Source organism: Halichoerus grypus, chromosome 1 (genome assembly GCF_964656455.1).
Source record: "Halichoerus grypus chromosome 1, mHalGry1.hap1.1, whole genome shotgun sequence".
NCBI classification, from domain to species: domain Eukaryota; kingdom Metazoa; phylum Chordata; class Mammalia; order Carnivora; family Phocidae; genus Halichoerus; species Halichoerus grypus.
Window position 1 is genome coordinate 154,715,472 of NC_135712.1, and position 21,945 is coordinate 154,737,416.

The 21,945-nt window shown below is 42.6% G+C and overlaps 1 protein-coding gene across 2 annotated transcripts in view; it reads right to left on the bottom strand.

The window, feature by feature from the left end:
• Nucleotides 1–831: 831 nt before the first annotated feature.
• Nucleotides 832–21,945, bottom strand: part of ZNF445 (zinc finger protein 445) — a 56,377-nt gene continuing 35,263 nt past the window's right edge. Inside the window, exons 2-8 of one of the 2 annotated variants that reach the window (XM_036111221.2) lie at nt 16,658–16,728; nt 13,289–13,857; nt 10,589–10,757; nt 10,169–10,245; nt 9,745–9,871; nt 9,147–9,257; nt 832–8,377 (exon numbers count right to left, since the gene is read on the bottom strand). In XM_036111221.2, the coding sequence (XP_035967114.1) occupies nt 6,210–8,377; nt 9,147–9,257; nt 9,745–9,871; nt 10,169–10,245; nt 10,589–10,757; nt 13,289–13,717 (3,081 nt within the window). In that variant the 5' untranslated portion in view covers nt 13,718–13,857; nt 16,658–16,728 and the 3' untranslated portion in view covers nt 832–6,209. The remainder of the gene's footprint in view (nt 8,378–9,146; nt 9,258–9,744; nt 9,872–10,168; nt 10,246–10,588; nt 10,758–13,288; nt 13,858–16,657; nt 16,729–21,945) is intronic. The other variant, XM_036111220.2, reaches the window with a different exon arrangement.

Genomic DNA, 21,945 nt, shown 5'->3' on the forward strand with positions numbered 1-21,945 from the left:
CTGACATCAAGAAATGTTAAGAGGGAAGCTGCAGTGTTGAAGAATTGTGACTAGTGTGCGTCAACTTAGCTGGGTGACAGGGTGCCCAGATATTTGGTCAAATATTCTGAGTGTTTCTGTGAGGGTGTTTTTGGATAAAATTAACATGTAAATTAATGGGCTTTGAGTAAAAATACTCTCCATTATGTGGGTGGGCCTCATCAAATCAGTTGAAGGCCTACATAGAACAAAAAGACTGGCCTCCCCCTGGCAAGAAAGAATTCTCCAGCTGCCTTTGGACTTCATCTGCAACATTGGCTCTTCTTGGTTCTACAACAATCAGCCTTCAGCCCAGAACAGGAATATAAGCTCTCCTGGGTCTCCAGTCTGTGGTCCATCCTGCAGATTTTTGACTTGCCAGCCTCTGGAATCATAAAACACAATTCCATATATCTCTTTCTATGTGTATACACACATCCTATTGGTTCTGTTCCTCTGGAGAACCCTAATACAAGGAGGAAGAGGGGTTTTCTGTGTATGTGGGCACTGCTTCCTGTTCGCAATGCTTTTTCACTCCAGCAGTGGCAATTCCCTTTGGTAGCAGCAACTGGGTCCAATTTGCAGTTCTGTCACCATAGGGCCCTCCTTCCGATTCAGACCAACAGTGCTCTCAGCAGTGCTCTCCTCCATGTAGGTCTGAGTTCAGCTCTACAGGTGGTCTCTTCCAACGTCCTACCTCCTTTAACAATTCTTTTGTTCCTGCTTTGTAGTTTGCTCTGTGGAGGTGGGATCAGTACTGTACCACCACCCCAAACTAATTCAGATGTCAAGACAGATGATAGCACACACATCAAGAGGTCATGAAAAATTTTATTATTCACATAATGTGGCTCTCTGGGAAGAGCAAGACAGGCACCCAAGCTAGTCAGTTTGCACTGATTGCAAGGAGGGGCAAATAGCTCTGATTTTTATTGTAGTTACAGGTGTGGGTTTCCAGGGTAATGGAAAAAGCCAGGGTTTGCATAAATTTCACCTCAAGTGCTGAGGGAGTACCTGGGCTTTCTTATCAGCTTGCCCAGATGTGAGGCAAAAGGGGGGAGGGGGAGGGCTTAAAAGCTGTCAGTGGTCAAACATCAAAAATGGGGTCAGACTCCATTACAGTTCCCCCAGTCTTGGGATGGCACCAGGTCTCAAGTCACTGCCTCCATGATAAATTAGCACTTTCTTTTGCCTTTTTAGTTACTTAGATATACCTATTAAACAATTCTAAGTTCTTTTTCTTAAAATAATTGGTATGGTTTCTGGCTCCTGACTATAACCTGGGTAATACAAGTCCTCTTTGCTATTCTACAGGGTTGGCATTAGCTTAATAGGTGTGCCAGTTGTGCATAAAAACATTTACTCATCTTCCTTCACTTACCTAATAAAATGGAATGGCTGACTAAACATCATCCACAGGATCCCATTTCTTAAACTTTTTTTTTCCCATTTCTTAAACTTTTGAGTCTAGAGCTTCTGGCTTCACTTGCTATTTTTAGGCAAAAAGGTTAAAGAAAATAGAGCTCATAATTTCCTATAAACTCTATGTCTTGGACATCAATACAATACGTAGAGAATATCCTCGATCTTTTTAAGAGGATGCATGGTATTCCATCAAAGATGCACCAGAACTGTTCAACCATTCCTTTACTAATGCCATTTGTGTTGCTACTCATTTTTGTAGGTGAAGAAACTAAAGCCTTGAGAGATTAAATGGCTCACTCTAAGTAACATTATATAAATGGCAGAACCAGGATTTCTATACAATTGTAAGATGCCAAAGCTCATGCTTAAAAACATTTTATTTTTAAGTATTTTAAGCAAACAGTAAAAAAAAAAACAAAAAACCACCATCCCATTAAGCAACATATGACCCATCTACATCAATTTTTAAAATGAAATAAAACACAACTGCAGCTTCCATCTACCCCCCCCCCCATTCCATCAGCAGCTCTGCCATGAAAAGGCAGAACACAACCTTCACACAACATGCCAATAAATGATTTTATACTCTTCATCATATAATTTGAATCCACAGGAATATATTATTGTGCAAAACAGTAACAACATTGTTTACTATATGCCAATGATGCTTGCATGCCAGCCACTAATCAAAACACTTTATTACATGCATTATTTCATTAACCATTCCCCCACCCCCAATTATCTTGTGAGGTTGGCAACTACTATTCCATTTCATTAAAAAAGTGAAACACAAATTAAGTTTAAATAATGTGCCCACAGATAAACAATATGTTTAATTTTACATAAATGGTGTATTGTACATAACTTCTGCAACTTTCTCAGCATTTCTGATTTATCTATGTTGAAAGATGAAACTCTAGCTCTTTCATATTCACTTCCCAAAGTACCAAAAACAACCCTTTTTTTTTTTTCCTGTTGATGGACATTTGGGCCTTTCCCAGTCTTGCTACCTACACAATACCGCAATGAACAGTACAGCAATGAACAGTTTTATACAAATGTTCCTCCCTACATGAAGTTCTTCTAGGGTTTATCCAGGAGCAGAACTGCTGGTGGTATGCACAGTGCAAGATTTTGCAGACTGCCTGGCATAGGTATTACAAAATTTCCACTCCCACAGCAGTGAGTTCCCACTGTTCTACACATGTACCCATGCTAGGGCTTGTAAAACTTGTCATCTTGAGGAGTGTGAGAAGTCCAGACTAACCTATATTTCCTGTGCTTTCTTCTCCATACATGTCTCTGTGTGGGCTGACAGTCTATCAGCAAGGCAGGGATCAACCACCTGAACAACTGATTCAAAGACTTTCCAATATCTACCCCTCTCTGAGAGTCCCAGCCCTCTGGCTCTCCTCAGCCCCAACTTCGGTTCTTCCTAGGCAGCAAAAGAAAGCAAGGCAGGGTTCAAAGAAGCCTACATATTCTCCAGGCCAGAATGGGGTACGACAGGAGAACTAGTGGCTGAGGCAGTCAGAAATTTTCAGCTGGAGCTGCATGGCTTGGAACCACCTACAGCTGGTGCTAACTAGTGCGCTTGTGGGTAACCTCCAGTCAACACTGTACTCAGGACCCCTTCAAAACACTCCAATCCTGACTTAGCTGAACTAAATTCAGTTCCATATTCCTTAATAGAGGTAATTTTGTACAAAATCTCTGTATGGCAAACAGATAAATAAGCACCCAACCCGGCCTCCAGAGTGCCCTGTCTGCTGCAGTAGCAGGCCTAATTCTTGGAAACCTGGACAACACCTAGCAGAGTAAGATACAGGCACCAAGAGAGGCAGGGCCAGGGGAGAGGTCTTAGACAGACAAGGGTTAGGGATGGCAAGGGTTAACCTTGATGGATGAGGACCTGAGCCAGCACAGATATGGTCTACACTCCTGGTGAAGGGAGACAGCACAAGTCAGGCCAGTCCAGGGGTGTTCAGGCGCAGGCAGTGAAGTTAAATCCAACAATGATTGGTACAATGATTGCACCAAAATGTTTAGTAGTTAGCTGCAAGTAGTGAGACTTCTCCTTTTAGCTAAGCTGTATTTACTAATATTTCTATAATAATCATGTATTACTCATAAAATTATTTAAAAATTCAGGTTATTGAACAGACCCCATCAGTACAATCCCAAAATATTAAAGGCTTACCTCAGTATAGAGGAATTTCTGTTGATTTTCACTTCTTTGTACACTTGAAAATTTGGTTTGAGTGTTTAAAAATAAGTATATCTCACTTTATAAAAATGGCAGTAGAAAACCCCTATTGGGGCAGGAACTCTGTGAGGTGACAGTGGCACAAGGAGTTGGGGGGTGGGGGGGATGTGAAAATATGGACAGAAAAGAGGTATTTCCTCGGTTGTAGCACCAGATTTGAAGCCGAAGCTGACTTGGAGCTGCAGCTCTGTGAGGGCTCTGGTCCTAGAGATCAGCTACCTAACCCAGAGCCTTTGCACACCAAGCCTTCTTTCTCCAATCCTAGAAATCAGGGAGTTTAATTACTCTAATTTTACATGCCAGAAAATAGATGCAGGTGTTCAGCGACTTGTCCAAGATCATCCTGCCAAGAAAAGGCACACTGAGCCTGGAACCCAGATCTGGTAACTCCAAGGCCCTCCCCATGACCCTGGGGCCTCAGCACATGGGACTCTGATGCCTGTCCAGCCACTACTAGAACCAGTTTTTGGTACTATACCACTGATGGGACACCTGATTCCATGCCATGGGCAGCTGCTGCTGTAGGAAAAGGATGCAGAGCCAGGATTACCAAACCCTCCTGAGTACAAAGCTGAATGGGGGCCAGAACACGAACATATGTCTGCCCCTTCTCCCCACCCTCTGACTATTCCATATGACATCACCACAAAGTATCAAAGTCTTCATTTTCACTTGCCCACAACAATCCAGAAAGGATAAGATTACTTGTACTCTACTGAGAGGACATTTTCCAGGTTGGTTTCTTCTCTTGTATTACAAGAAATGGTCTGCCCCACCGGTGTGCCCTGACTCAAAGCATTAAAATGTACTCTGAGATGGTCCTCTACTATCAAGTGAGATATTTTATTCTTATATTCATAATGTGACCTCTTCAATAACCAGAAGCAATGACTACTTGCACAAATTTTAGAAAAGTCACTCCTTTATCCTTATGCCACTGAGCTAATTCTTTCTTTTTGTTTCAAGTCAAGCTAGCAAGTGAGATGGAGGTGCCTCCCCCACCAGGCCACCTTTTCTCCAGAGGGCATCAGTCATGGGAACTGGTACCTTTGGGTTGAACCCGATGCCAGCACCGGATCCAACGTGCGAAGAAAGCTACATGAAAGGTTAAAGGGTCCCCATAGTGTGCACAAGTTAGAGATGCAAGCAAGCACAATAATTAAACATTTACAACTGTTGAGAGCTGGAGGTCTTATAAAAAATTCAGGCCCTTTGAGGGGAGAGGAGAGAGTCCCATTATTGGAAACTGACAGCAGAGATAACTGCATAAAAATCTTTCAGCTATATAATTTCAGAGTCCCTAGATCTGTGGTTAACCTTGTAAATGTAACTCAGATTCAGACCACGTCACTCCTCAACTCAAAACTGTCCAAAAGCTCCCTACCTCCCTTTGAGGAAGCTCTAGCCCCAGTGGGGACCCGTGATACATGGCGTGGCCCACTACCTCTGGGGCCCTCTCTTCTGCTGGCTCACTCCACTCTAGCCCAGGGACTTCCCTGCCATTCTCCAAGGACAGCAGACAAGATTCCTCCTCCTGTGCCTGGATCTAGAGACCCACAGGGTCCATGCCCTAACCTCCTTCAGGTCTTTGCTCAAGTTTCACCTTCTCAGTTGAAGTCCTCCCTAACCAGCCTACTTAAAATCACAACCCACCTCCTAATCCAGCACTGCTTCTCACTTTTCTCTGATTCATTCTGTCCACAACACATATCACCATCTGAAGTACTATATAACTCATTTGTTTATTGTCTGTAAAGATCCAAGATGGCAGATCTTTTGTCTGTTCTGGTCACTGCTGGGTCTCTAGCACACACAACAGTGTCTGGCATATGGGAGGTGCTGAGCACATTTCTGTTGAACAGACGGCCTGCTGTTGCCCATGCAGACTGTGGGGTGGAGACAGCGACAGGGCACTGGAAGAGCCCCATTCTTCAGGTGATTGAGTCCAACTCTGCTCTCTTCCATGTGCTGCTGAGACAACTGTATGCCCACGGCAGATGTCCAAGCGAGATATGAAGGCCAAAGCTGCAGCCAGAGCTCCCAGGAGGCATCTGGGGGAGACTAGAAGTTCTTGCTGCTATTGCTGCTGCTTATAAGGTCAAACAGAATATGCACTACCACAGGATTCAACTGGCCCCTTCCCAGCAGCCAAAGCCCATTACATCACAGACATTTTGTCAAACTACAAAGGGCAATAGTATCTGCTTTTCGACTTATTATCTGGCTGGGGGCTCCAGGCCACTGTGCAAAGGCCACTTCAGGGGCCCAAGCCTCCAGAAGGGCCCCAAAGAACAGGTTGCTGTTCTTCCCCAGCATCACACACCCCAGCAGGTAAGAAAGGGGATGCCCTGAGTTTTTGAATCCTCAGGATTCTCTGCCACCAGATTCGAAAATAGAAAGGGCTAGACCCTTTGTGAAGCTTTCCCCCATACTGCCTATAATTAAGGGTTCTCTAGCAGGGCTGCTAGGAACCCCTCTCCCCCCACTGTCAGACCCCAAGCTAATCTCTAGTATGGTTTTTCATATGCCGAGCCAAATTTGAAGACCACCTGAAGGTCTTCCCACACTCTCTGCATTTGAAGGGCCTCTCTCGAGTATGAAATCTCTTGTGGCTAATGAGCTGTGAGCTTTTATTAAAAGTTTTCCCACAGGTGCTACACTTGTGGCACTTTTTCCCAATGGGTATGTTCTGGAGCCCAGTGATCCTGGAGCTCTGGTCACAAGCTTCCTCAGAATCTTCAAGGGGCTTCTCCCCACTTGGTTTTAATTCCTGTAAACTCACCCCTGTGTCCTGGCAGGAAGACAACCCAGCCAGGCTGCATTCAGACTGTGCCACTCTGGTGTGTTTTCTCTGATGAATGCAGAGGGTATGTCTTCCAATGAAATCTTTCCCACACCATTGACATTTAAAAGGTCTCTCTTTAGTGTGGATTCTCTGATGATTAACAAGGCGATGTTTTCTATCATAAGATTTCCCACAAAGATTACACTTATAGCGCTTCTCTCCACTGTGTATTCCCTTATGATCTAAAAGACTTCTTTTACGTGTAAAAGTTTTCCCACATTCTTGGCACCAAAAAGGTTTCTCACCAGTGAGGATTTGTGGCTGCAGATTTGGCGTGTTTCCACTTTCACGGTACTCGTACTGTTTTTCTAAAGAGTGAATCCTTTGATGACGGGAGAGGTTAGAACTCCATCTGAAAGCTTTCCCACATTCTCTGCACTTATAAGGCTTCTCTCTGGTATGAATTCTCTGATGGATGAGGAGGAATGAGTGATTACGGAAGGCTTTGCCACACTGGCTACATTTGTAGGCTTCCTCTGTGGTGTGACTGCTCTGAGGAAGTTGTAGAACTCTGTCCTGACTAAACGATGGCCCATCCTCAGGTTTTCTCTGAATGGCATGCTGCTTCTTATGAGCAATAAAGGCTGACCGATGGGTAAACTCTTTTTTGCATTCACTACATCTGTATGGCTTCTCACCCGTGTGAATTCTCTGATGATCAATGAGGGATTTCTTTCGAGTAAAAGTTTTCCCACACTGCTGACAAGGAAAAGCTTTCTCTGTAGCCAGGGCATTCTGGGGCTGACTGCAGCTGGAGGTCTGTCTAAAGTCTTCTCTACAGGTGTCTTGATCATAGAACTTTTCTTCCTGGTGCATTCTCATATGACGAGTAAAGTTTGATCTCCACCTAAAGGTTTTCCTACATTTGGTACATTTATAAGGTTTCTCCTGAGTGTGGACCCTCTGATGTTCAACAACATATGATTTACAGTGGAAGGATTTCCTACACTGGCTGCAGTCAAAGGGTTTCTCCCCACTTTGGTCTCTCAAATGATGATCAAATCCTGAGCCATAGGTGAGAGCTTCCTCATACTGATTAGACTCAAGAAATTTTTGCTTCGCATGGGTTTCCTGGTGTAGACGGTAGGCAGACATACGTCGGAAAGCCTTGTCACATAAACTACACTTATAAGGTTTCACTCCTGTGTGAATCTTTTCGTGCCGCACACAGTTTGAGCTCCACCTGAAGGCTTTCCCACACACCCTGCATTTAAATGGTTTCTCTTGAGTGTGAAGTCTCTGATGACATGCAAGATGAGAGCTATGACTGAAGGTCCTCCCACAGTCACTGCACTTATATGACGTCCCCACCATGTGAAGATTCTGCCCATGTTGGTGATGTGAGCTAAGGCTGAAGTCTTTCCCACATGCATCCTTCGCATTTGCTTTTAGTCCAGCATGAATTCTCTGATGTAGGCTAAATCCGCCAACTATGCGCCTGAGCCCTTTCCCATATTCCTTGTAGTCATAGTGGTATGAACTCCCTCGGAAGTGTCTGCTACAGCCATGTTTAAGGGATCGCTTTCTTCTGGGAACTCTCAAATATGTGGCATGTTTTAAATTACGACTAGTACTTCTTCCTGATTCTTCAGATTCTTTTTCTGTCCTAGGACTGAAATTGGTCTCTTCTTTCTTAACTCTTACTTGTATGGGACTTCTACATTGTTCCTTTAGCCTGCTCTTCTGTTTAAAAGATTCTCTGAGCCCCATTCCCTCAGAAACACTCATCATCCAACATTCTGATGGCACAGCTAAGGTTTCTGCTTCTTCCAAAGGTTCATGTTTTAAGACGAACTTGTTTGTTTTAATCTGGAGCTCACCTCCTGACACAAAATAAAACACAAGACAATGTACTCTATTCCATACTTGGAACTGCAGAAGGCACCAAAGGACAGAAAAAAAAAAAAAAAAAAGCCAAGATCTTGGGTGGTGAAGCTTTTGCTTGACTGCCAATACCTTTACCAAATAGTCCGGGAAGGCAAGACATGGAAGAGTGTCCCCCAGATGACAGGGAATGGAGGAGGAGAAGTAAGGTGGGCACAGCAGCTAAACATATGCAGAAATCACATCCAGTTAAAAAGTGAATGTTAAACAGTAAGATAGGGGACAGAAATCATGGTAAGAGGATAAGAAGGCTCCCAAGAGCCCAGGAGAGGGGCTCCATGGAGGGATAGCTGAAGGAAATGGAAGTCAAACCTATCATAGGGGCAAAGAAGAGGAGCAGGAGTGGGATTAGGGTTCTTCAAAGAGCATGAAGGGGTGGGCACGGGCCAGGGATCAGTAGGAGTACAGCAGAAGGATGAGGAAGAGCATCACTGAATGGAAAAGAGTGCAACAGTGAAGCCCTCCAGTGGGCAAGAACAGTTACTGAAAAGGTTTCTGGGGAAGGGGTAGGGCCAGAAACAAAGGTCTAATAGGCCAGTCTGGAGAGGAGAAACGGAGAAGCCCAGCACTCCTTAGCAACACTGTGAAGGATCTTCCTTCTAGCAAACAACAAAGTATGTTCCCTGTGACTTACTTGGTGTAGAAGACCTTAAGAAAGAGAAAAATAGATGTGAGAGGAGTAAGATCCAGAGGTTCTCTGAAACTCACCTGCAGGGGCAACACCTGGCTTCCCCTTAGGCTGAGCTCCCTGGACATTCAGGCCCCATGGCTCCCTTGCTTCCAACCAGGAAATCAGAACAGGTTTGGTGAATGGTCCCACTGCAGAAGAGAAGGGGATGGGATGAAATGGAAGGGTGGATAAATCATACAGAACTATTCTCCAGGACCCTCTCAGGCCTGAGGTCCTGGCAAGGACAAGGGAAAGGCCAGGAAGGCTGGTGGAGGAAGCCAGGACAGGAGGCCCAGACAGCCATTTCCAACAGCTCTGAGCAGAGACTAAAGAGGCTGAAAAAAGTCACAGCCAAAAGGATCACTAGGATTCTCTGGAGGTGGGAGCTACATGACAACTCAATCAGTTAAATCAACCAACACCGTTTGGACGTCTAACTAGGAACTTGACACATAGGACTTTTAATCATTGTAATAATCCAGCAAATAGGCATCATTATCACCACATTTCAAGAAAGAGGACTAGGTGATAGAGCCAGAGTCAGAGCCCAGGTCAGGTCCCTGTCTAGACACCATAATAAAGAGTAAGAAGGCAGAAGTAAAAGTGGGTAGAAGCACGGGGGTATCAATGCCTTACCCAGAGAAACCACGTTCCCGTAATTCTCCAGCATCACATCTCTGTACAAGTTCCTCTGAGCAGGGTCCAGCCATCCCCACTCATCCTGGGAGAATGTCACTTCCACGTCCTTGAAAGTCACAGCCTCCTGAAAAACACAGTCCTATGTCTGAGAGTCAGTCTACAGCTCCTGGCTTTTAGGAGAGGGCAGGGGAAGGGGACAAGCCAGTCTGAGTGAGCACAGGATTGATCTGGTAAGGGTGAAAGAGAGAGCATCACCCAGTAGAAGAGCTCTGAGCTCAAGGGGGATAATCTGGTCTCCAGGACCTGGGTCTCTGGATATGAGGTCACTGGACACAGAGACTCAAGATGAGGGGGAGCCTCAGTGACTCCATTAGGCAGCAATGCTGGGATGTCATGAAGGACCAAAGGTCTTATGGCTCACCCGAGGCTGGGATGTCAATGGGTCTCCTGGACACACCTCTCTCTGGGAAAGGGCAGGCACCTGGGCAACAGGAGGCTCTGAAGGAGAAGAAAGAGCCATGAGAGAAGGTAGCCCAGCTCTTGGCACCCCACTGAGGAGGCCCACTCTTCCCCCACATAGAGGACTCCTGGGCCTACAAGCAGGTATGGAATATTGTTAAACACCCATTTCACATTTCCCCAGTGTCCGCTGAGGGCTGGGGAGTGAGGAGTGGGGGGTGCAATGGGAGGAGGAGCTAGGTAGACATGGGTTACAGAAGGGTAGAAAGGACACAGGGCTAAGGACCAAGATTGAAAGGGATTCTCGTAAGGGGACAGATGGTGAAATGACAACACTACTTTGGGATGTGTGGGATACAGCTTAGAGCTAGATGGCGAGTACCGGATTGCCCAGCCAGGAGGTCACAAACTCCTATTTCACAGGGAGGCTCCAGGTGGTCCCCAAGAGTAGAGTCGCTCCTGAGAGGTGAAGCAGGGGGCCATATCTGTGAGGCTCGCAGGGCTCCCGTACCCATCCAACGTACATCTGGGCTCTGGGCAAGGGCTGGGTCCTGGCGAGAAGAAAATGTTGTGAGAGGATCCCCATAGGAATCAGAAAGCAAACTCAGAGAAGAGGCCACATGGCCAATCTTTAAGGGCAGGGATCCAGGGAAGGGCAAGCCAGGCCCTTCATTACCTATAGGCAGAGGGGAGAGGAAGAGGAGAAAGCCCAGGGAGGACCCACTCATCCCTCAGCCTCCCTGGGCTCTAGTGTGGGCCATGAGGGAGATAGGTGGAGCCAGATTCCAGCTACAACATAGGAAAGCACCCAGCAAGGCACTGCTATCAGGCTTCAGGTGCTGCAGCGACATCTCCCCACTAGCCCCTCAGGCCCCACCCTGGTCTGGAACTTAGAAATCAGAGAGAAGAAATTTGTCCCTGAGTTAAAATGATAATGGTTCACCGCAGAGATGCAGATAACATCTACCAAGTATCAGGCACTGCTCTAGGCACTACCAAGCATAGTGACCTCAAAGAAGCAGGACAGCTTCTGCATGTAAATCTGACTGAGATGGTACCACTGCCAGAGAGGCAATGCTACTTGTGAGGGTCAGCCACAGAACCACAGAAGAGAGTCTCAGGTACAAAAAAATGGCAGTGCCCATCCAAGCAGAGACTAGAAAGAGGCAGTCTTTGCCCTGGGACTTCAAATGGTTCCAGTCTCTGAGGCAAGGCTATCCCTGATGTGGAAATGAATATTGGAAGCTTACAGCCAATGAACTTTTAAGTTTTTTCTGGTCCTGTGGCCAAGACATTGACCACATTGATTTGGATGAATCTTAGCCTGAGGCCATGAAACATGTGATACCGAGCTAAAAGACTGAAAGATGATGAACCTGTTCCTCCCAAACCCTACCAAAAAGAGAATAAAGAAACAATACAAAGATGGAAGCAGACAGCCCAATAAGTTTAAGAACAAAATCTCTCAGGACCTAGTTGCTCAATGCTGATGAACCACGGGGTGATTATGTAATTTTATGTGCATCTTGAGCCATTCTGTTCATTTTTCAGAATTTGGGAGGTGTTATCCCAGCCCATTTTGTTTTCTAATTTTTTTTAAAGAATTTATTATTTGTCAGAGAGACAGAGAGAGAGCACAAGCAGGGGGGAGTGGCAGGCAGAGAGAGAGGGAAAAGGAGGCTTCCCGTTGAGCAAGGAGCCCGATGTGGGACTCAATCCCAGGACTCTGGGATCGTGGCCTGACCCAGGCAGACACTTAACTGACTGAGCCACCCAGGCGTCCCTGTTTTCTAATTTCTAACTAGCTTTCAACCAGGTAGGCCCTGTATGCCCATTTGGCAATGTTTTCAGGGATTTTCAAACCTTACATCTAGCTCTAAATGTGTTAAATGTAACCAAGCCACAATTTTGTACCTACTATGTACCTTTTTTGCTTTAATCAATGATTTTTTGATCCTCTTAAACATCTTGGTGTTTTGGTAAAAATGATAAATGCTCTTAGATTTTTTAAAATAGTAACCAATGTTAAGCAAAAAGGTTTTCTTTTTTAATAGCCATACCTTGCATTGATATATTACCATTCACTGCTGGTAGATGTTCAGTCAGATGTGTTACTTGATTGACCTAATTTGATATTATATTTGGGAGAAGAATATGTCAGATATGTTCCAGAAATCTTAAAGGTGACTTTCATTTATGCATGAATCATATATGTAGAATTACACATATTTTTACTGAAAAAAATTTTAAAGAAGCCTACAAAAATGATAAACGCTCTTTAAAAAAAACCCCAAAAAACGAACCTCCAAAGCTATAAGAAGCATTGAGAAACTCACCTGTGTGGGGCAGAAGGGGCAGGCAGAGCTCACTTTGACTGACTGGCTGCTCTACCATCAGCACTGGGGCAGTCAGCTGTTTCCCGGTGCTAAGGCTGGGGCTGGGCACATGGTGAGCATTCAAATGTACACTGAATAAATTCTCATTGTTAGATCAGTTCTGCATATTCTTTTCAATAAACTGAGTTTCTGAAAGAACATGAACAATGCTCGAACAATGAGTCTGTGAAATAAAGTCTTCCAATTTCTTGGCCCTGCGCTGACCCTCAATACTCTTCTTACCCCTGACCCCTGCACAGAACAAATCCTCAAAAGAAAGAAGGAACATGCTGCGAGTGCATTTATAGGTCTTACCATGTACTCAGAAGTCAGGAGTCCTGACTCTAACAGCAAGAGAGACATCACTCCCACTTAACAGGTCAGTATCAAGTCAAATTAGATATGTGGAGATGGACTCGCATAATGTAAGTCACTGTGTCCAAAAGCTCATTCCTGTTATCTATAGATACTTGCTGACCCTCTTTCTGGAGCCAACTGTCCTCTGGCAAGGGGGGAAGGGCTGCCAGCTCAAAGGTCCTTGGCTCAGGGTCTAGTTCTCAGCTGCTCAGGTGCTGTGGGAATGAGAAGGGAAGACATTTCCTGCCTTCCTCAATGCTGAGGGTTCAGAGGCCCAACCACACATTCTAGACGAGCTGGCTGACTGACAGGCAGAGTTCACTGGGAACTGCACACTTGCTCACACTCACCCTCCATGGTGTCCCATTGAGGTCCCTCTGCAGCTCTTCCAGCAGGGCCACAGCCTCCCCACCACTCTCAGGGTGATGCAGCTGTACCCAGGTCCGGAGCTCCCCAGGCAGGATGCTCAGGAACTGCTCCAGCACCAGCAGCTCCAGGATCTGGGCCTTGGAGAGAATGTCAGGCCTCAGCCACCAGCGGCAGAGCTCCCGGAGCCTGCTGAAAGTCTCCAGGGGCCCAGAAGATTCATGGTAACGAAGCTGCCTGAAGAGCTGGCGAAACAGTTCCTGGCCAGAACGGTTGAGTGTCTGTGGCCTGGCAGCCTGCACTGAAGTGTAGCCTTCATCCTCTTCTTCCTTCTTTACCATCTGAAGACGCCCTCGTTCCCTTGAAGCCTGGGCCTGAGCTGGATGGACAGCATACCACCTGCCTGGAGGCATCACTCCTGCTCAGGGTCTACCCAGCAGAGTGCGAACCAAATCTATGTTAGCCGTGTCGCTGCTGGGACCTCAGGAGTAGTTTTTCAGCATCGTAGTGGGCAATGCCATTTGCTGGGACATCAGATGTCACTGGCAAGAGACTAAAATAACCAATATTATTGTTCAGGAGGGATGTGAGAATGATGGTGCAATTAGATCCTGGTAGCCAGGATCATCTTTGGATGTATGAAAAGAGGACATTTACAGGGCTTGTATGTTAAAAATTACAAATGGCTGATGAAAGAAAGCAAAGATCTAAATAAATGGACAGACATACCGTACCATATACTGGAAGACTTGACATAGTAAAGATGTCAATTCTCCACCAAAAGATCTACCTGTTTAATGCTACTCCTGTCAATATCTCAGCGAAGTTTTTTGTATATATAGACAAGATTATCCTAAAATTTATGTGGAAAAACAAAGGAATTACAATAGCCAGAACAATTTTTAAAAATTAGAATAAAGTATGAGGAAATCATCTATTTAACTTCAAGACTTAGAGCTATAATAATCAAGACTGTGGATCCAGCAATTGCACTACTAGGTATTTATCCAAATACAAGAATACTAATTCAAAGGGATACATGCACCGCAATGTTTATAGCAGCATTGTCCACAATAGCCAAATTATGGAAACAGCCAGAGCGTCCCATCAACTGATGAACAGATAAGGAAGATACGGTATACATATACACTGCAGTATTTCTCAGCCATCAAAAAGAATGAAATCTTGCCATTTGCAACAACATAGCTGGAGCTAGAGAGTATTACGTTAAGTGAAATAAGTCAGCCAGAGAAAGACAAATACCATATGATTTCACTCATATGTGGAATTTAAGAAACAAAACAAATGAGCAAAAAGGCGGGGGGGAGAGAAAGAGAGAGAGAGGCCAAACCAAGAAACAGACCCTTAACTATAGAGAACAAACTGCTGGTTACCAGAAGGGAGGTGGGTGGGGGATGGGTCAATTTAGGTGATGGGGATGAAGGAGTGCACTTGTGATGAGCACAGGGTGATGTATGGAAGTGTTGAATCACTATATTGTACACCTGAAACTAATACGACACTGTTAACAAACTGGAATTTAAATAAAACTAATATGACACTGTTAACAAACTGGAATTTAAATAAAAACTTAAAAAAAGAGAGAAACTGTGGTACTAGTGGAGGAAGAGACACATAAATCAGTGGAAAAGAAAAACCTGAAATAGACCAACACAAATATATCCAACTAATTTGTAATATCGAATGTGACTTTACTAATATTGTAATATAATATTTTAAAATATCTCAAATAAGCAATTCAAAAACAAAACAAATGCTGATTAGGAATCCCTTAAATGACTGTGACCCCACCAATGCATTAATTACTATAATTTGGATACTACAAATCCAACTCTCTACTAAACTCCTTATTTCCTTTTGTAATTCATCATAATGGAGGCTGTCCAAAGGTTTAAGCCACTTTCAGGAGACATCAGAGCTTAGTGTACAGAGAAGAGAACATGAACTAAGACTGACCTGGGTTCAAATCCACCTCCCCACTTATTAACTGTATGACTATGGAGGCATCACTTTACCTCTTAAAATCTCTGTGGCCTCACTTTATAAAATGGGGGTGGTTGTGGGGTTTAAGTAAAAACTACCTGGGCACATTTTGGGCTCTCAGTGAATGTTATTTCACACCTAGGGAAAGAGATTATGCTGCAGGCCACACCATAGCGTAGGAGTCTACCCTGCAGATATGCCCACCTGATTCTTCATAAAGGTGCAAAAAGCAATTCAAAGGAGGAAGGATAGTCTTTTCAACAAATACTGATGGAGGAATTGGACATTCATAGGCAAAGTAATGAAAGTCAACTTAAACCTTACATCTTATACAAAAATCAATTCAAAATGAATCCCAGACTTAAATATAAAACATAAAACTATACAACTTTTAGAAAAAAGCATAGGAGAAAATCTTTATGATCTAAGTCTAGGCAAAGTTATTAGAATTGACACCAAAAGCATGATCCATAAAAGGGAAAATTGATAAACTGGACCTCATCAAAATGTAAAACTCTGCTCTAGGAAGACCCTTGTTGAGAGCATGAGAGACAAACTACAGACTGGAAGATAGTATTTACAAGGCACATACCTGACAAAGGACTAATATCTGACTATATAAAGAATTCTCAAAACTCAACAGTAAAAAAGGCAAATAATTCCTTCCATAAGAAAATGGGCAAAAGACATGAAGATAAATACAAATAAGGACAAGAAAAAATGTTTAACATGATTAGCCATTGGAGAAATTCAAATTAAAATCACTATATAAGATAATCACTATATATCTATCAGAATAGCTAAAATAAAAAAAAACAGTGACAACATCAAATGCTGTTGAGGATACAAAGAAACCAGATCACTCATCCATTACTAGTGGGAATGTAAATTGTATAGCCACTCTGGGAAACAGTCTGGCAGTTTCTTAAAAACTTACCATACAACCTAGCAGTTGTACACCCAGACATATATACCCAAAAAATGAAAACTTATGTCCACAGAAAAACTTGTACACAATTGTTCACTGCAGTGTATTCATAATAGCCCCAAACTGGAAACCACCCAGATGTCCTGCAATGGAAGAATAAACTGAGGTACTACTATACTATGGAACACTACCTGCAATAAAAAGAATGAGTATATTCAACAACTTGGATGCATCTCTAGAGAATGACGATGAATGAAAAGAGCCAACCTGAAAAGGTAACACAGTGTATTACTCTATTTATACAACATTCTTGAAATAGCAAAAGTATAGAAATGGACAACAGTTTAGTGGTTGCCAGGGCAGTTAAGGACTGGAGGGCAGAGCAGGAGGTATTATGGTTTTACGTAATTAAGAGTCTGACCTTCATTTTTGATGTCTGACTGCTGACAGCTTTCAAGCCCCACCACTCGTACTTCTCCTTCTTGCCAACATCTGGACAAAGAAATAAAGCCCAAGGGCTCCCTTAGCACCGGCAGAAAGTTCAAAGTACACAAGCCCTGGCCTGTGTACAAAAATCCTCACCCCAGCCCCACGCTAACCATATAAAAGCCAAAGCCAGTCACCTCTCCCTGCTCTCTCAAGCCATTCTTTTTTTACATTTTAAACCATTTTAATATAAAGGAAAGCAATTCAAATGTTTTACATTTCTACTTAAGTTTATATTGCACTAATATTATTTTACATGGAAAAACAAGTAGATGTATCATGACACAATGTCTTAGAAACATTCTTTGACATTCACATTTATATTAATGGATATTTCAAAGTCCACTTGAATAAATTTTCTATTATATACCAAATCACCTAACAAAAACAAATATATAATGCTAATCTGCTTTGATATTGAGATATATTGAATATCTGCTTTGATACATTGAGAGCAGATACTCATATTTATTATTACTTCCCCTGAGAAATACACTGATTTTTAGAACACATTTAAATCGGTCTTGGTACCTAGTAATAACATTTGAGCAATACCTGAAAATTCTTCATTTATTGTTGAGTCTCGACAAGACTAATTTTTAAATTTAACATTTACTTTATTTAAAAATGAAGAGGAAAAAGTGTTAGTCCTTTTATCCAGTGGAACAGAGGTATGAGAAGAGAGATAATAAGAATGATCTTCAAAGCTGGCTTCTAAGCTATGTTTGTACAACTTAAACATTCAGTTCTCATCATTTTGTTGCAGTATAACCAGGCCTGTCTATTATAATAATAATAACCAATGTTAGAGTCCTTGAAAATCATGATTATAATTAAAGCTTGGACTTAAAGCATAATGGCAACCTCCTGGATCCCGTTAAATTTCTACTGAACTAATTTAAGTAGTTGGAGGTTGCCATTAGCTTCATCATGCTTTAAGTCCAACCGAATGATGGGTATTAAGGAGGGCACACATTGTGATGAGCACTGGGTGTTATACACAACTAATGAATTGCTGAACACTACATCAAAAACTAATGATGCAATGTTGGCTAACTGAACATAATAAAAATAAGTAAGTTCTACTTTCAAATAACACTTTAAAACTGTTTCAAGTACCTAACTGATTAGCCAACATCAACTTAGGAATTTTTTCTCTAAGGTATAACTCTCGGTGCTCTAAGGTATAACTAAGTGCTCTAAGGTATAACTTTTGGCATCAAAAAAGCATAGTTAAGACTTTTTTGATTAGTTATGAATAAAAAAAAAATCAAGAACTAAAATACTAGTGATTCCTGTGACAAGGAACCCCTTCAAGTAATTCAGGGAGTGCTTAGAGGGAATTTTTTTTCTGCAACACCTATACTGATTAAAAAAAAAAAAAAAATCTCAAATCAAAAACCTAACCTTTCACCTTAAAACACTGGAAAAAGCAGAGCAAACTAAACCTAAAGCAAGCAGAAAGAACGAAACAGTAAAGAATATAGTGGAAATTAATGAAACAAAGATTAGAAAAACAAAAGAGAAAATCAATGAAATAAAAAACTGGTTCACTGAAAAGATCAACAAGATTAATAAACCTCTAGGGGCGCCTGGGTGGCTCAGTCGTTAAGCCTCTGCCTTCGGCTCAGGTCATGATCCCGGGGTCCTGGGATCGAGCCCCGCATCGGGCTCCCTGCTCAGCCGGGAGCCTGCTTCTCCCTCTCCCACTCCCCCTGCTTGTGTTCCCTCTCTCACTGTGTCTCTCTGTCAAATAAATAAAAAATAAAATCTTTAAAAAAAAAAAAAGATTAATAAACCTCTAAATACACTGATGAAGAAAAAAATTCAAACTATGTAAATGAGAAATGAAAGAAACATACTAGTGACTTTACAGGAAATTTTTAAAAAATTATTTAAAAATAAGACAATTTTTGCCAATAAATTAAATACTTTTGATGAAAACAACAGTTATAGTAGTTTTAAACACAAACTCCACTAAAATTGATTCAAGAAGAAACACAAAATCTGAACAGACCTATAACAAGTGAAGAGATTAAATTAGTAGTCAAAACCATCCATAAAGAAAAGCAAAGACCCAGATGGCTTTATTGCTAAGTTCTACCACATACTTAAAGAAAAAATAATAATTGGGACACCTGAGTGGCTCAGTCGGTTAAGTGTCTGCCTTCGGCTCAGGTCATGATCCTGCCAGAGTCCTGGGACTGAGTCCCACATGGGGCTCCCTGCTCAGCGGGGAGCCTGCTTCTCCCTCTGCCTACTGCTCCCCCTGCTTGTGCTCTCTCTCTCTCTGACAAATAAAGAAATAAAATCTTAAAAAAAAAAATACTGATTCTTCATAAACTCTTCAAAACAGAAGACGGAGAACTTTCCAGTTCATTCTATGAGGTCAGTATTACCTTAATACCAAATTACCTTAATTACCAAAATTACCTTAATTACCAAAATCAGACAAACCAGTATCTCTTATGCATATAAATGCAAAAATTCTCAACAATATACTAGCACACTGAAATGCAGTAACATATATAAAAAGAATTATACCCCTTGACCAATTGAGATTTATCCTAGGAATGCAAGACTATTTTTTAACATATCAATAAACACAAAACAAAAATCACATAATGACATCAATAGGAAGAAAAAAATTGACAAAATCCATACTTTTTTTTTTAAAGATTATTTATTTATTTATTTGAGAGAGCAAAAGCTAGAGAGATCACAGAGGGAGAGGGAGAAGCAGACTCCCCACTGAACAGAGAGTCCGACGCAGGGCTGGATCCCAGGACCCTGAGATCATGACCTGAGCTGAAGGCAGACGCTTAACAGACTGAGCCACCCAGGCGCCAAATTTTTCATGACAAATATAATCACTAGGAATAGAAAGGAGCTTCTAATTGTGATAAAAAGCCTCTACAAAAACCCACAGCTAACATCATCCTTAATAAAGACCAAATGCTTTCCCCAAAGACTGAGAACAAACAAGGATATCCACTTTCAACTCTTCTTCTTAACACTGTACAGGAGGTTGTAGCCATAGCACTTAGGCAAAAAACTGGAAAAAAAAAAAAAAAGCTGGGGGTACTTCCAGGGAAGATGGAGGAGTAGGAGCATCCTAGGCTCACATGGTCCCACAGATACACCTGATAACACCCACATCAGTGTAAATAACCCAGAAAACAACCAGAAGACTAGCAGAATAGACTCCTCTCCACAGCTAATTGTAGAAGAGGCCACACTGAAGAGGATAAGAAGGGCAGAGACATGGCCAGGAGGGACGATGCAAGTGGAGAGAGAAGAGGAGCAAACCCCACACCAGGCACCCCAGGTACAGGGAACCTGCACTGGGAAGATGAATCTCCATAATATCTGACTGTGACCACCAGACGGGCTTAACGTCTCAAGTTTTTACAACCAGCGGTGCGTAACACCAACTTTAAAAATCAGCAGGATCGGCTCTGGGGAGGGCAATGGGAAACTGAGTCCTCACGCTTAAAAGAAAAGTGCAACAAACAACCCCACTGAGATACAGCACAGAAGAAGCAATTTGAAAAACACCTCGGATATACAAGAAAGAAATTTATTTACTAATCTCAAGAGTGTGTGCTAGAGGGGCAGGTGTCTTTGGGAAACTTCTCCCAAAAACAAAAGAGTTGGTGGGCACCATTTCCCTCCCAATCCCTGCAGCCTATATGCAGGGACACCTGTGGGAATCAGCACAGTGAGAACATTCTCCACGTAGCTTGTTAACAGCACCCCTATCTCCTGTGACCCGCCCCCTCCAACAGGTCCTTGGCAGCATTCCATTCAAAGTGGTGCCACAAGCTGGCAGTGTGCAAGCAGCCCCAAAAGGGACCAGCACCAATCCAAAGTAACTCCTGCCCAGCAGAGAGAGGAAGAAAACCACATACATCAGTCTACTAGGGCCCCAGCAGTGGGCTGGGGGCAGAAATCTGGTCTGAGAGCAGGCCCCACCTACTGATTAAAGATTCTCAGGGAACAACATAGGGAGAGTGTCCCGTAGTTTGGTGCTACCGCAGCTCTGGAAAACATCTAGTCTGATGCAACTCAAGCCCAAGGTGGCCACAGACTGGTCCACTAATAATACAGAAACCAAACCATGACCACAACAGGCAAAGAGAGCCATTGCAGATGATGGACAGAATGTAAACACAGCTCAGCCACAACAGTAGGGTGCATGCAACACACATAAGAAATACCTGTGAAGTGTCAGGTTCTGGTGAACAGAGGACACTGTACTACAGGACCTCTTCTTCAAAGGGCACTACTTTCCAGAGTAGGAGATATAGCTGATTTTCCTAACGCATAGAAACAGACACAGAGACTTAGACAAAATGAGAAAGCAGAGGAATATGTCTGAAATGAAAGTACAGGATAAAATATCAGCAAAAGACCTCAATGAAATGGAGATATGTGATATGCCTGATAGAGAATTTCAACTAATAATCATAAAGATACTCACTGAACTTGAGAAGACCTCAGTAAGACCCTCAACAAAGAGATACAAAACATTAAAAAGAAAGAGATGAAGAACTCAATAACTGAAATTAAAAATACACTACAGAGAACGAAGAGTAGATTAGAAAAAGTAGAAGACAACCATAAGAAAAAATTTAGAAAGACCACAAATATATGGAGATTAAAGAACATCCTACTAAAGAATGAATGGGTTTGCCAAAAAATTAAAGGAAAAAAATAGGTGGAAGCAAGAGAGAAACGACATAGAAACAAACAAACAAAATCCCAGTAGAACAGATCAATGAAAATAAGAGCTGGTTATTTGAAATAATTAATAAAATTGATAAACCTCTAGCCAGACTTATCAAAAAGAAAAGAGAAAGGACCCAAATAGATAAAATCATGAATGAAAGAGGAGAGATCACAACCAAGACCCCACAAAAATACAATTAGAATATTATAAAAAAATTATATGCCAACAAACTGGGCAATCTAGAAGAAACGGATGCATTCCTAGACATATACAAACTACCAAAACTGAAACAGGAAGAAATAGAAAATCTGACCATAACCAGCAAAGAAATTTAATCAGTAATCAAAAATCTCCCAATAAACAAAGTACAGGGCCAAAAAGAAGCCTTCCCAGGGGAACTGTACCAGACATTTAAAGAAGAGTTAACACCTACTCTTCCCAAACTGTTCCAAAAAAATAGAATGGAAGGAAAATTTCCAAACTCATTCAGC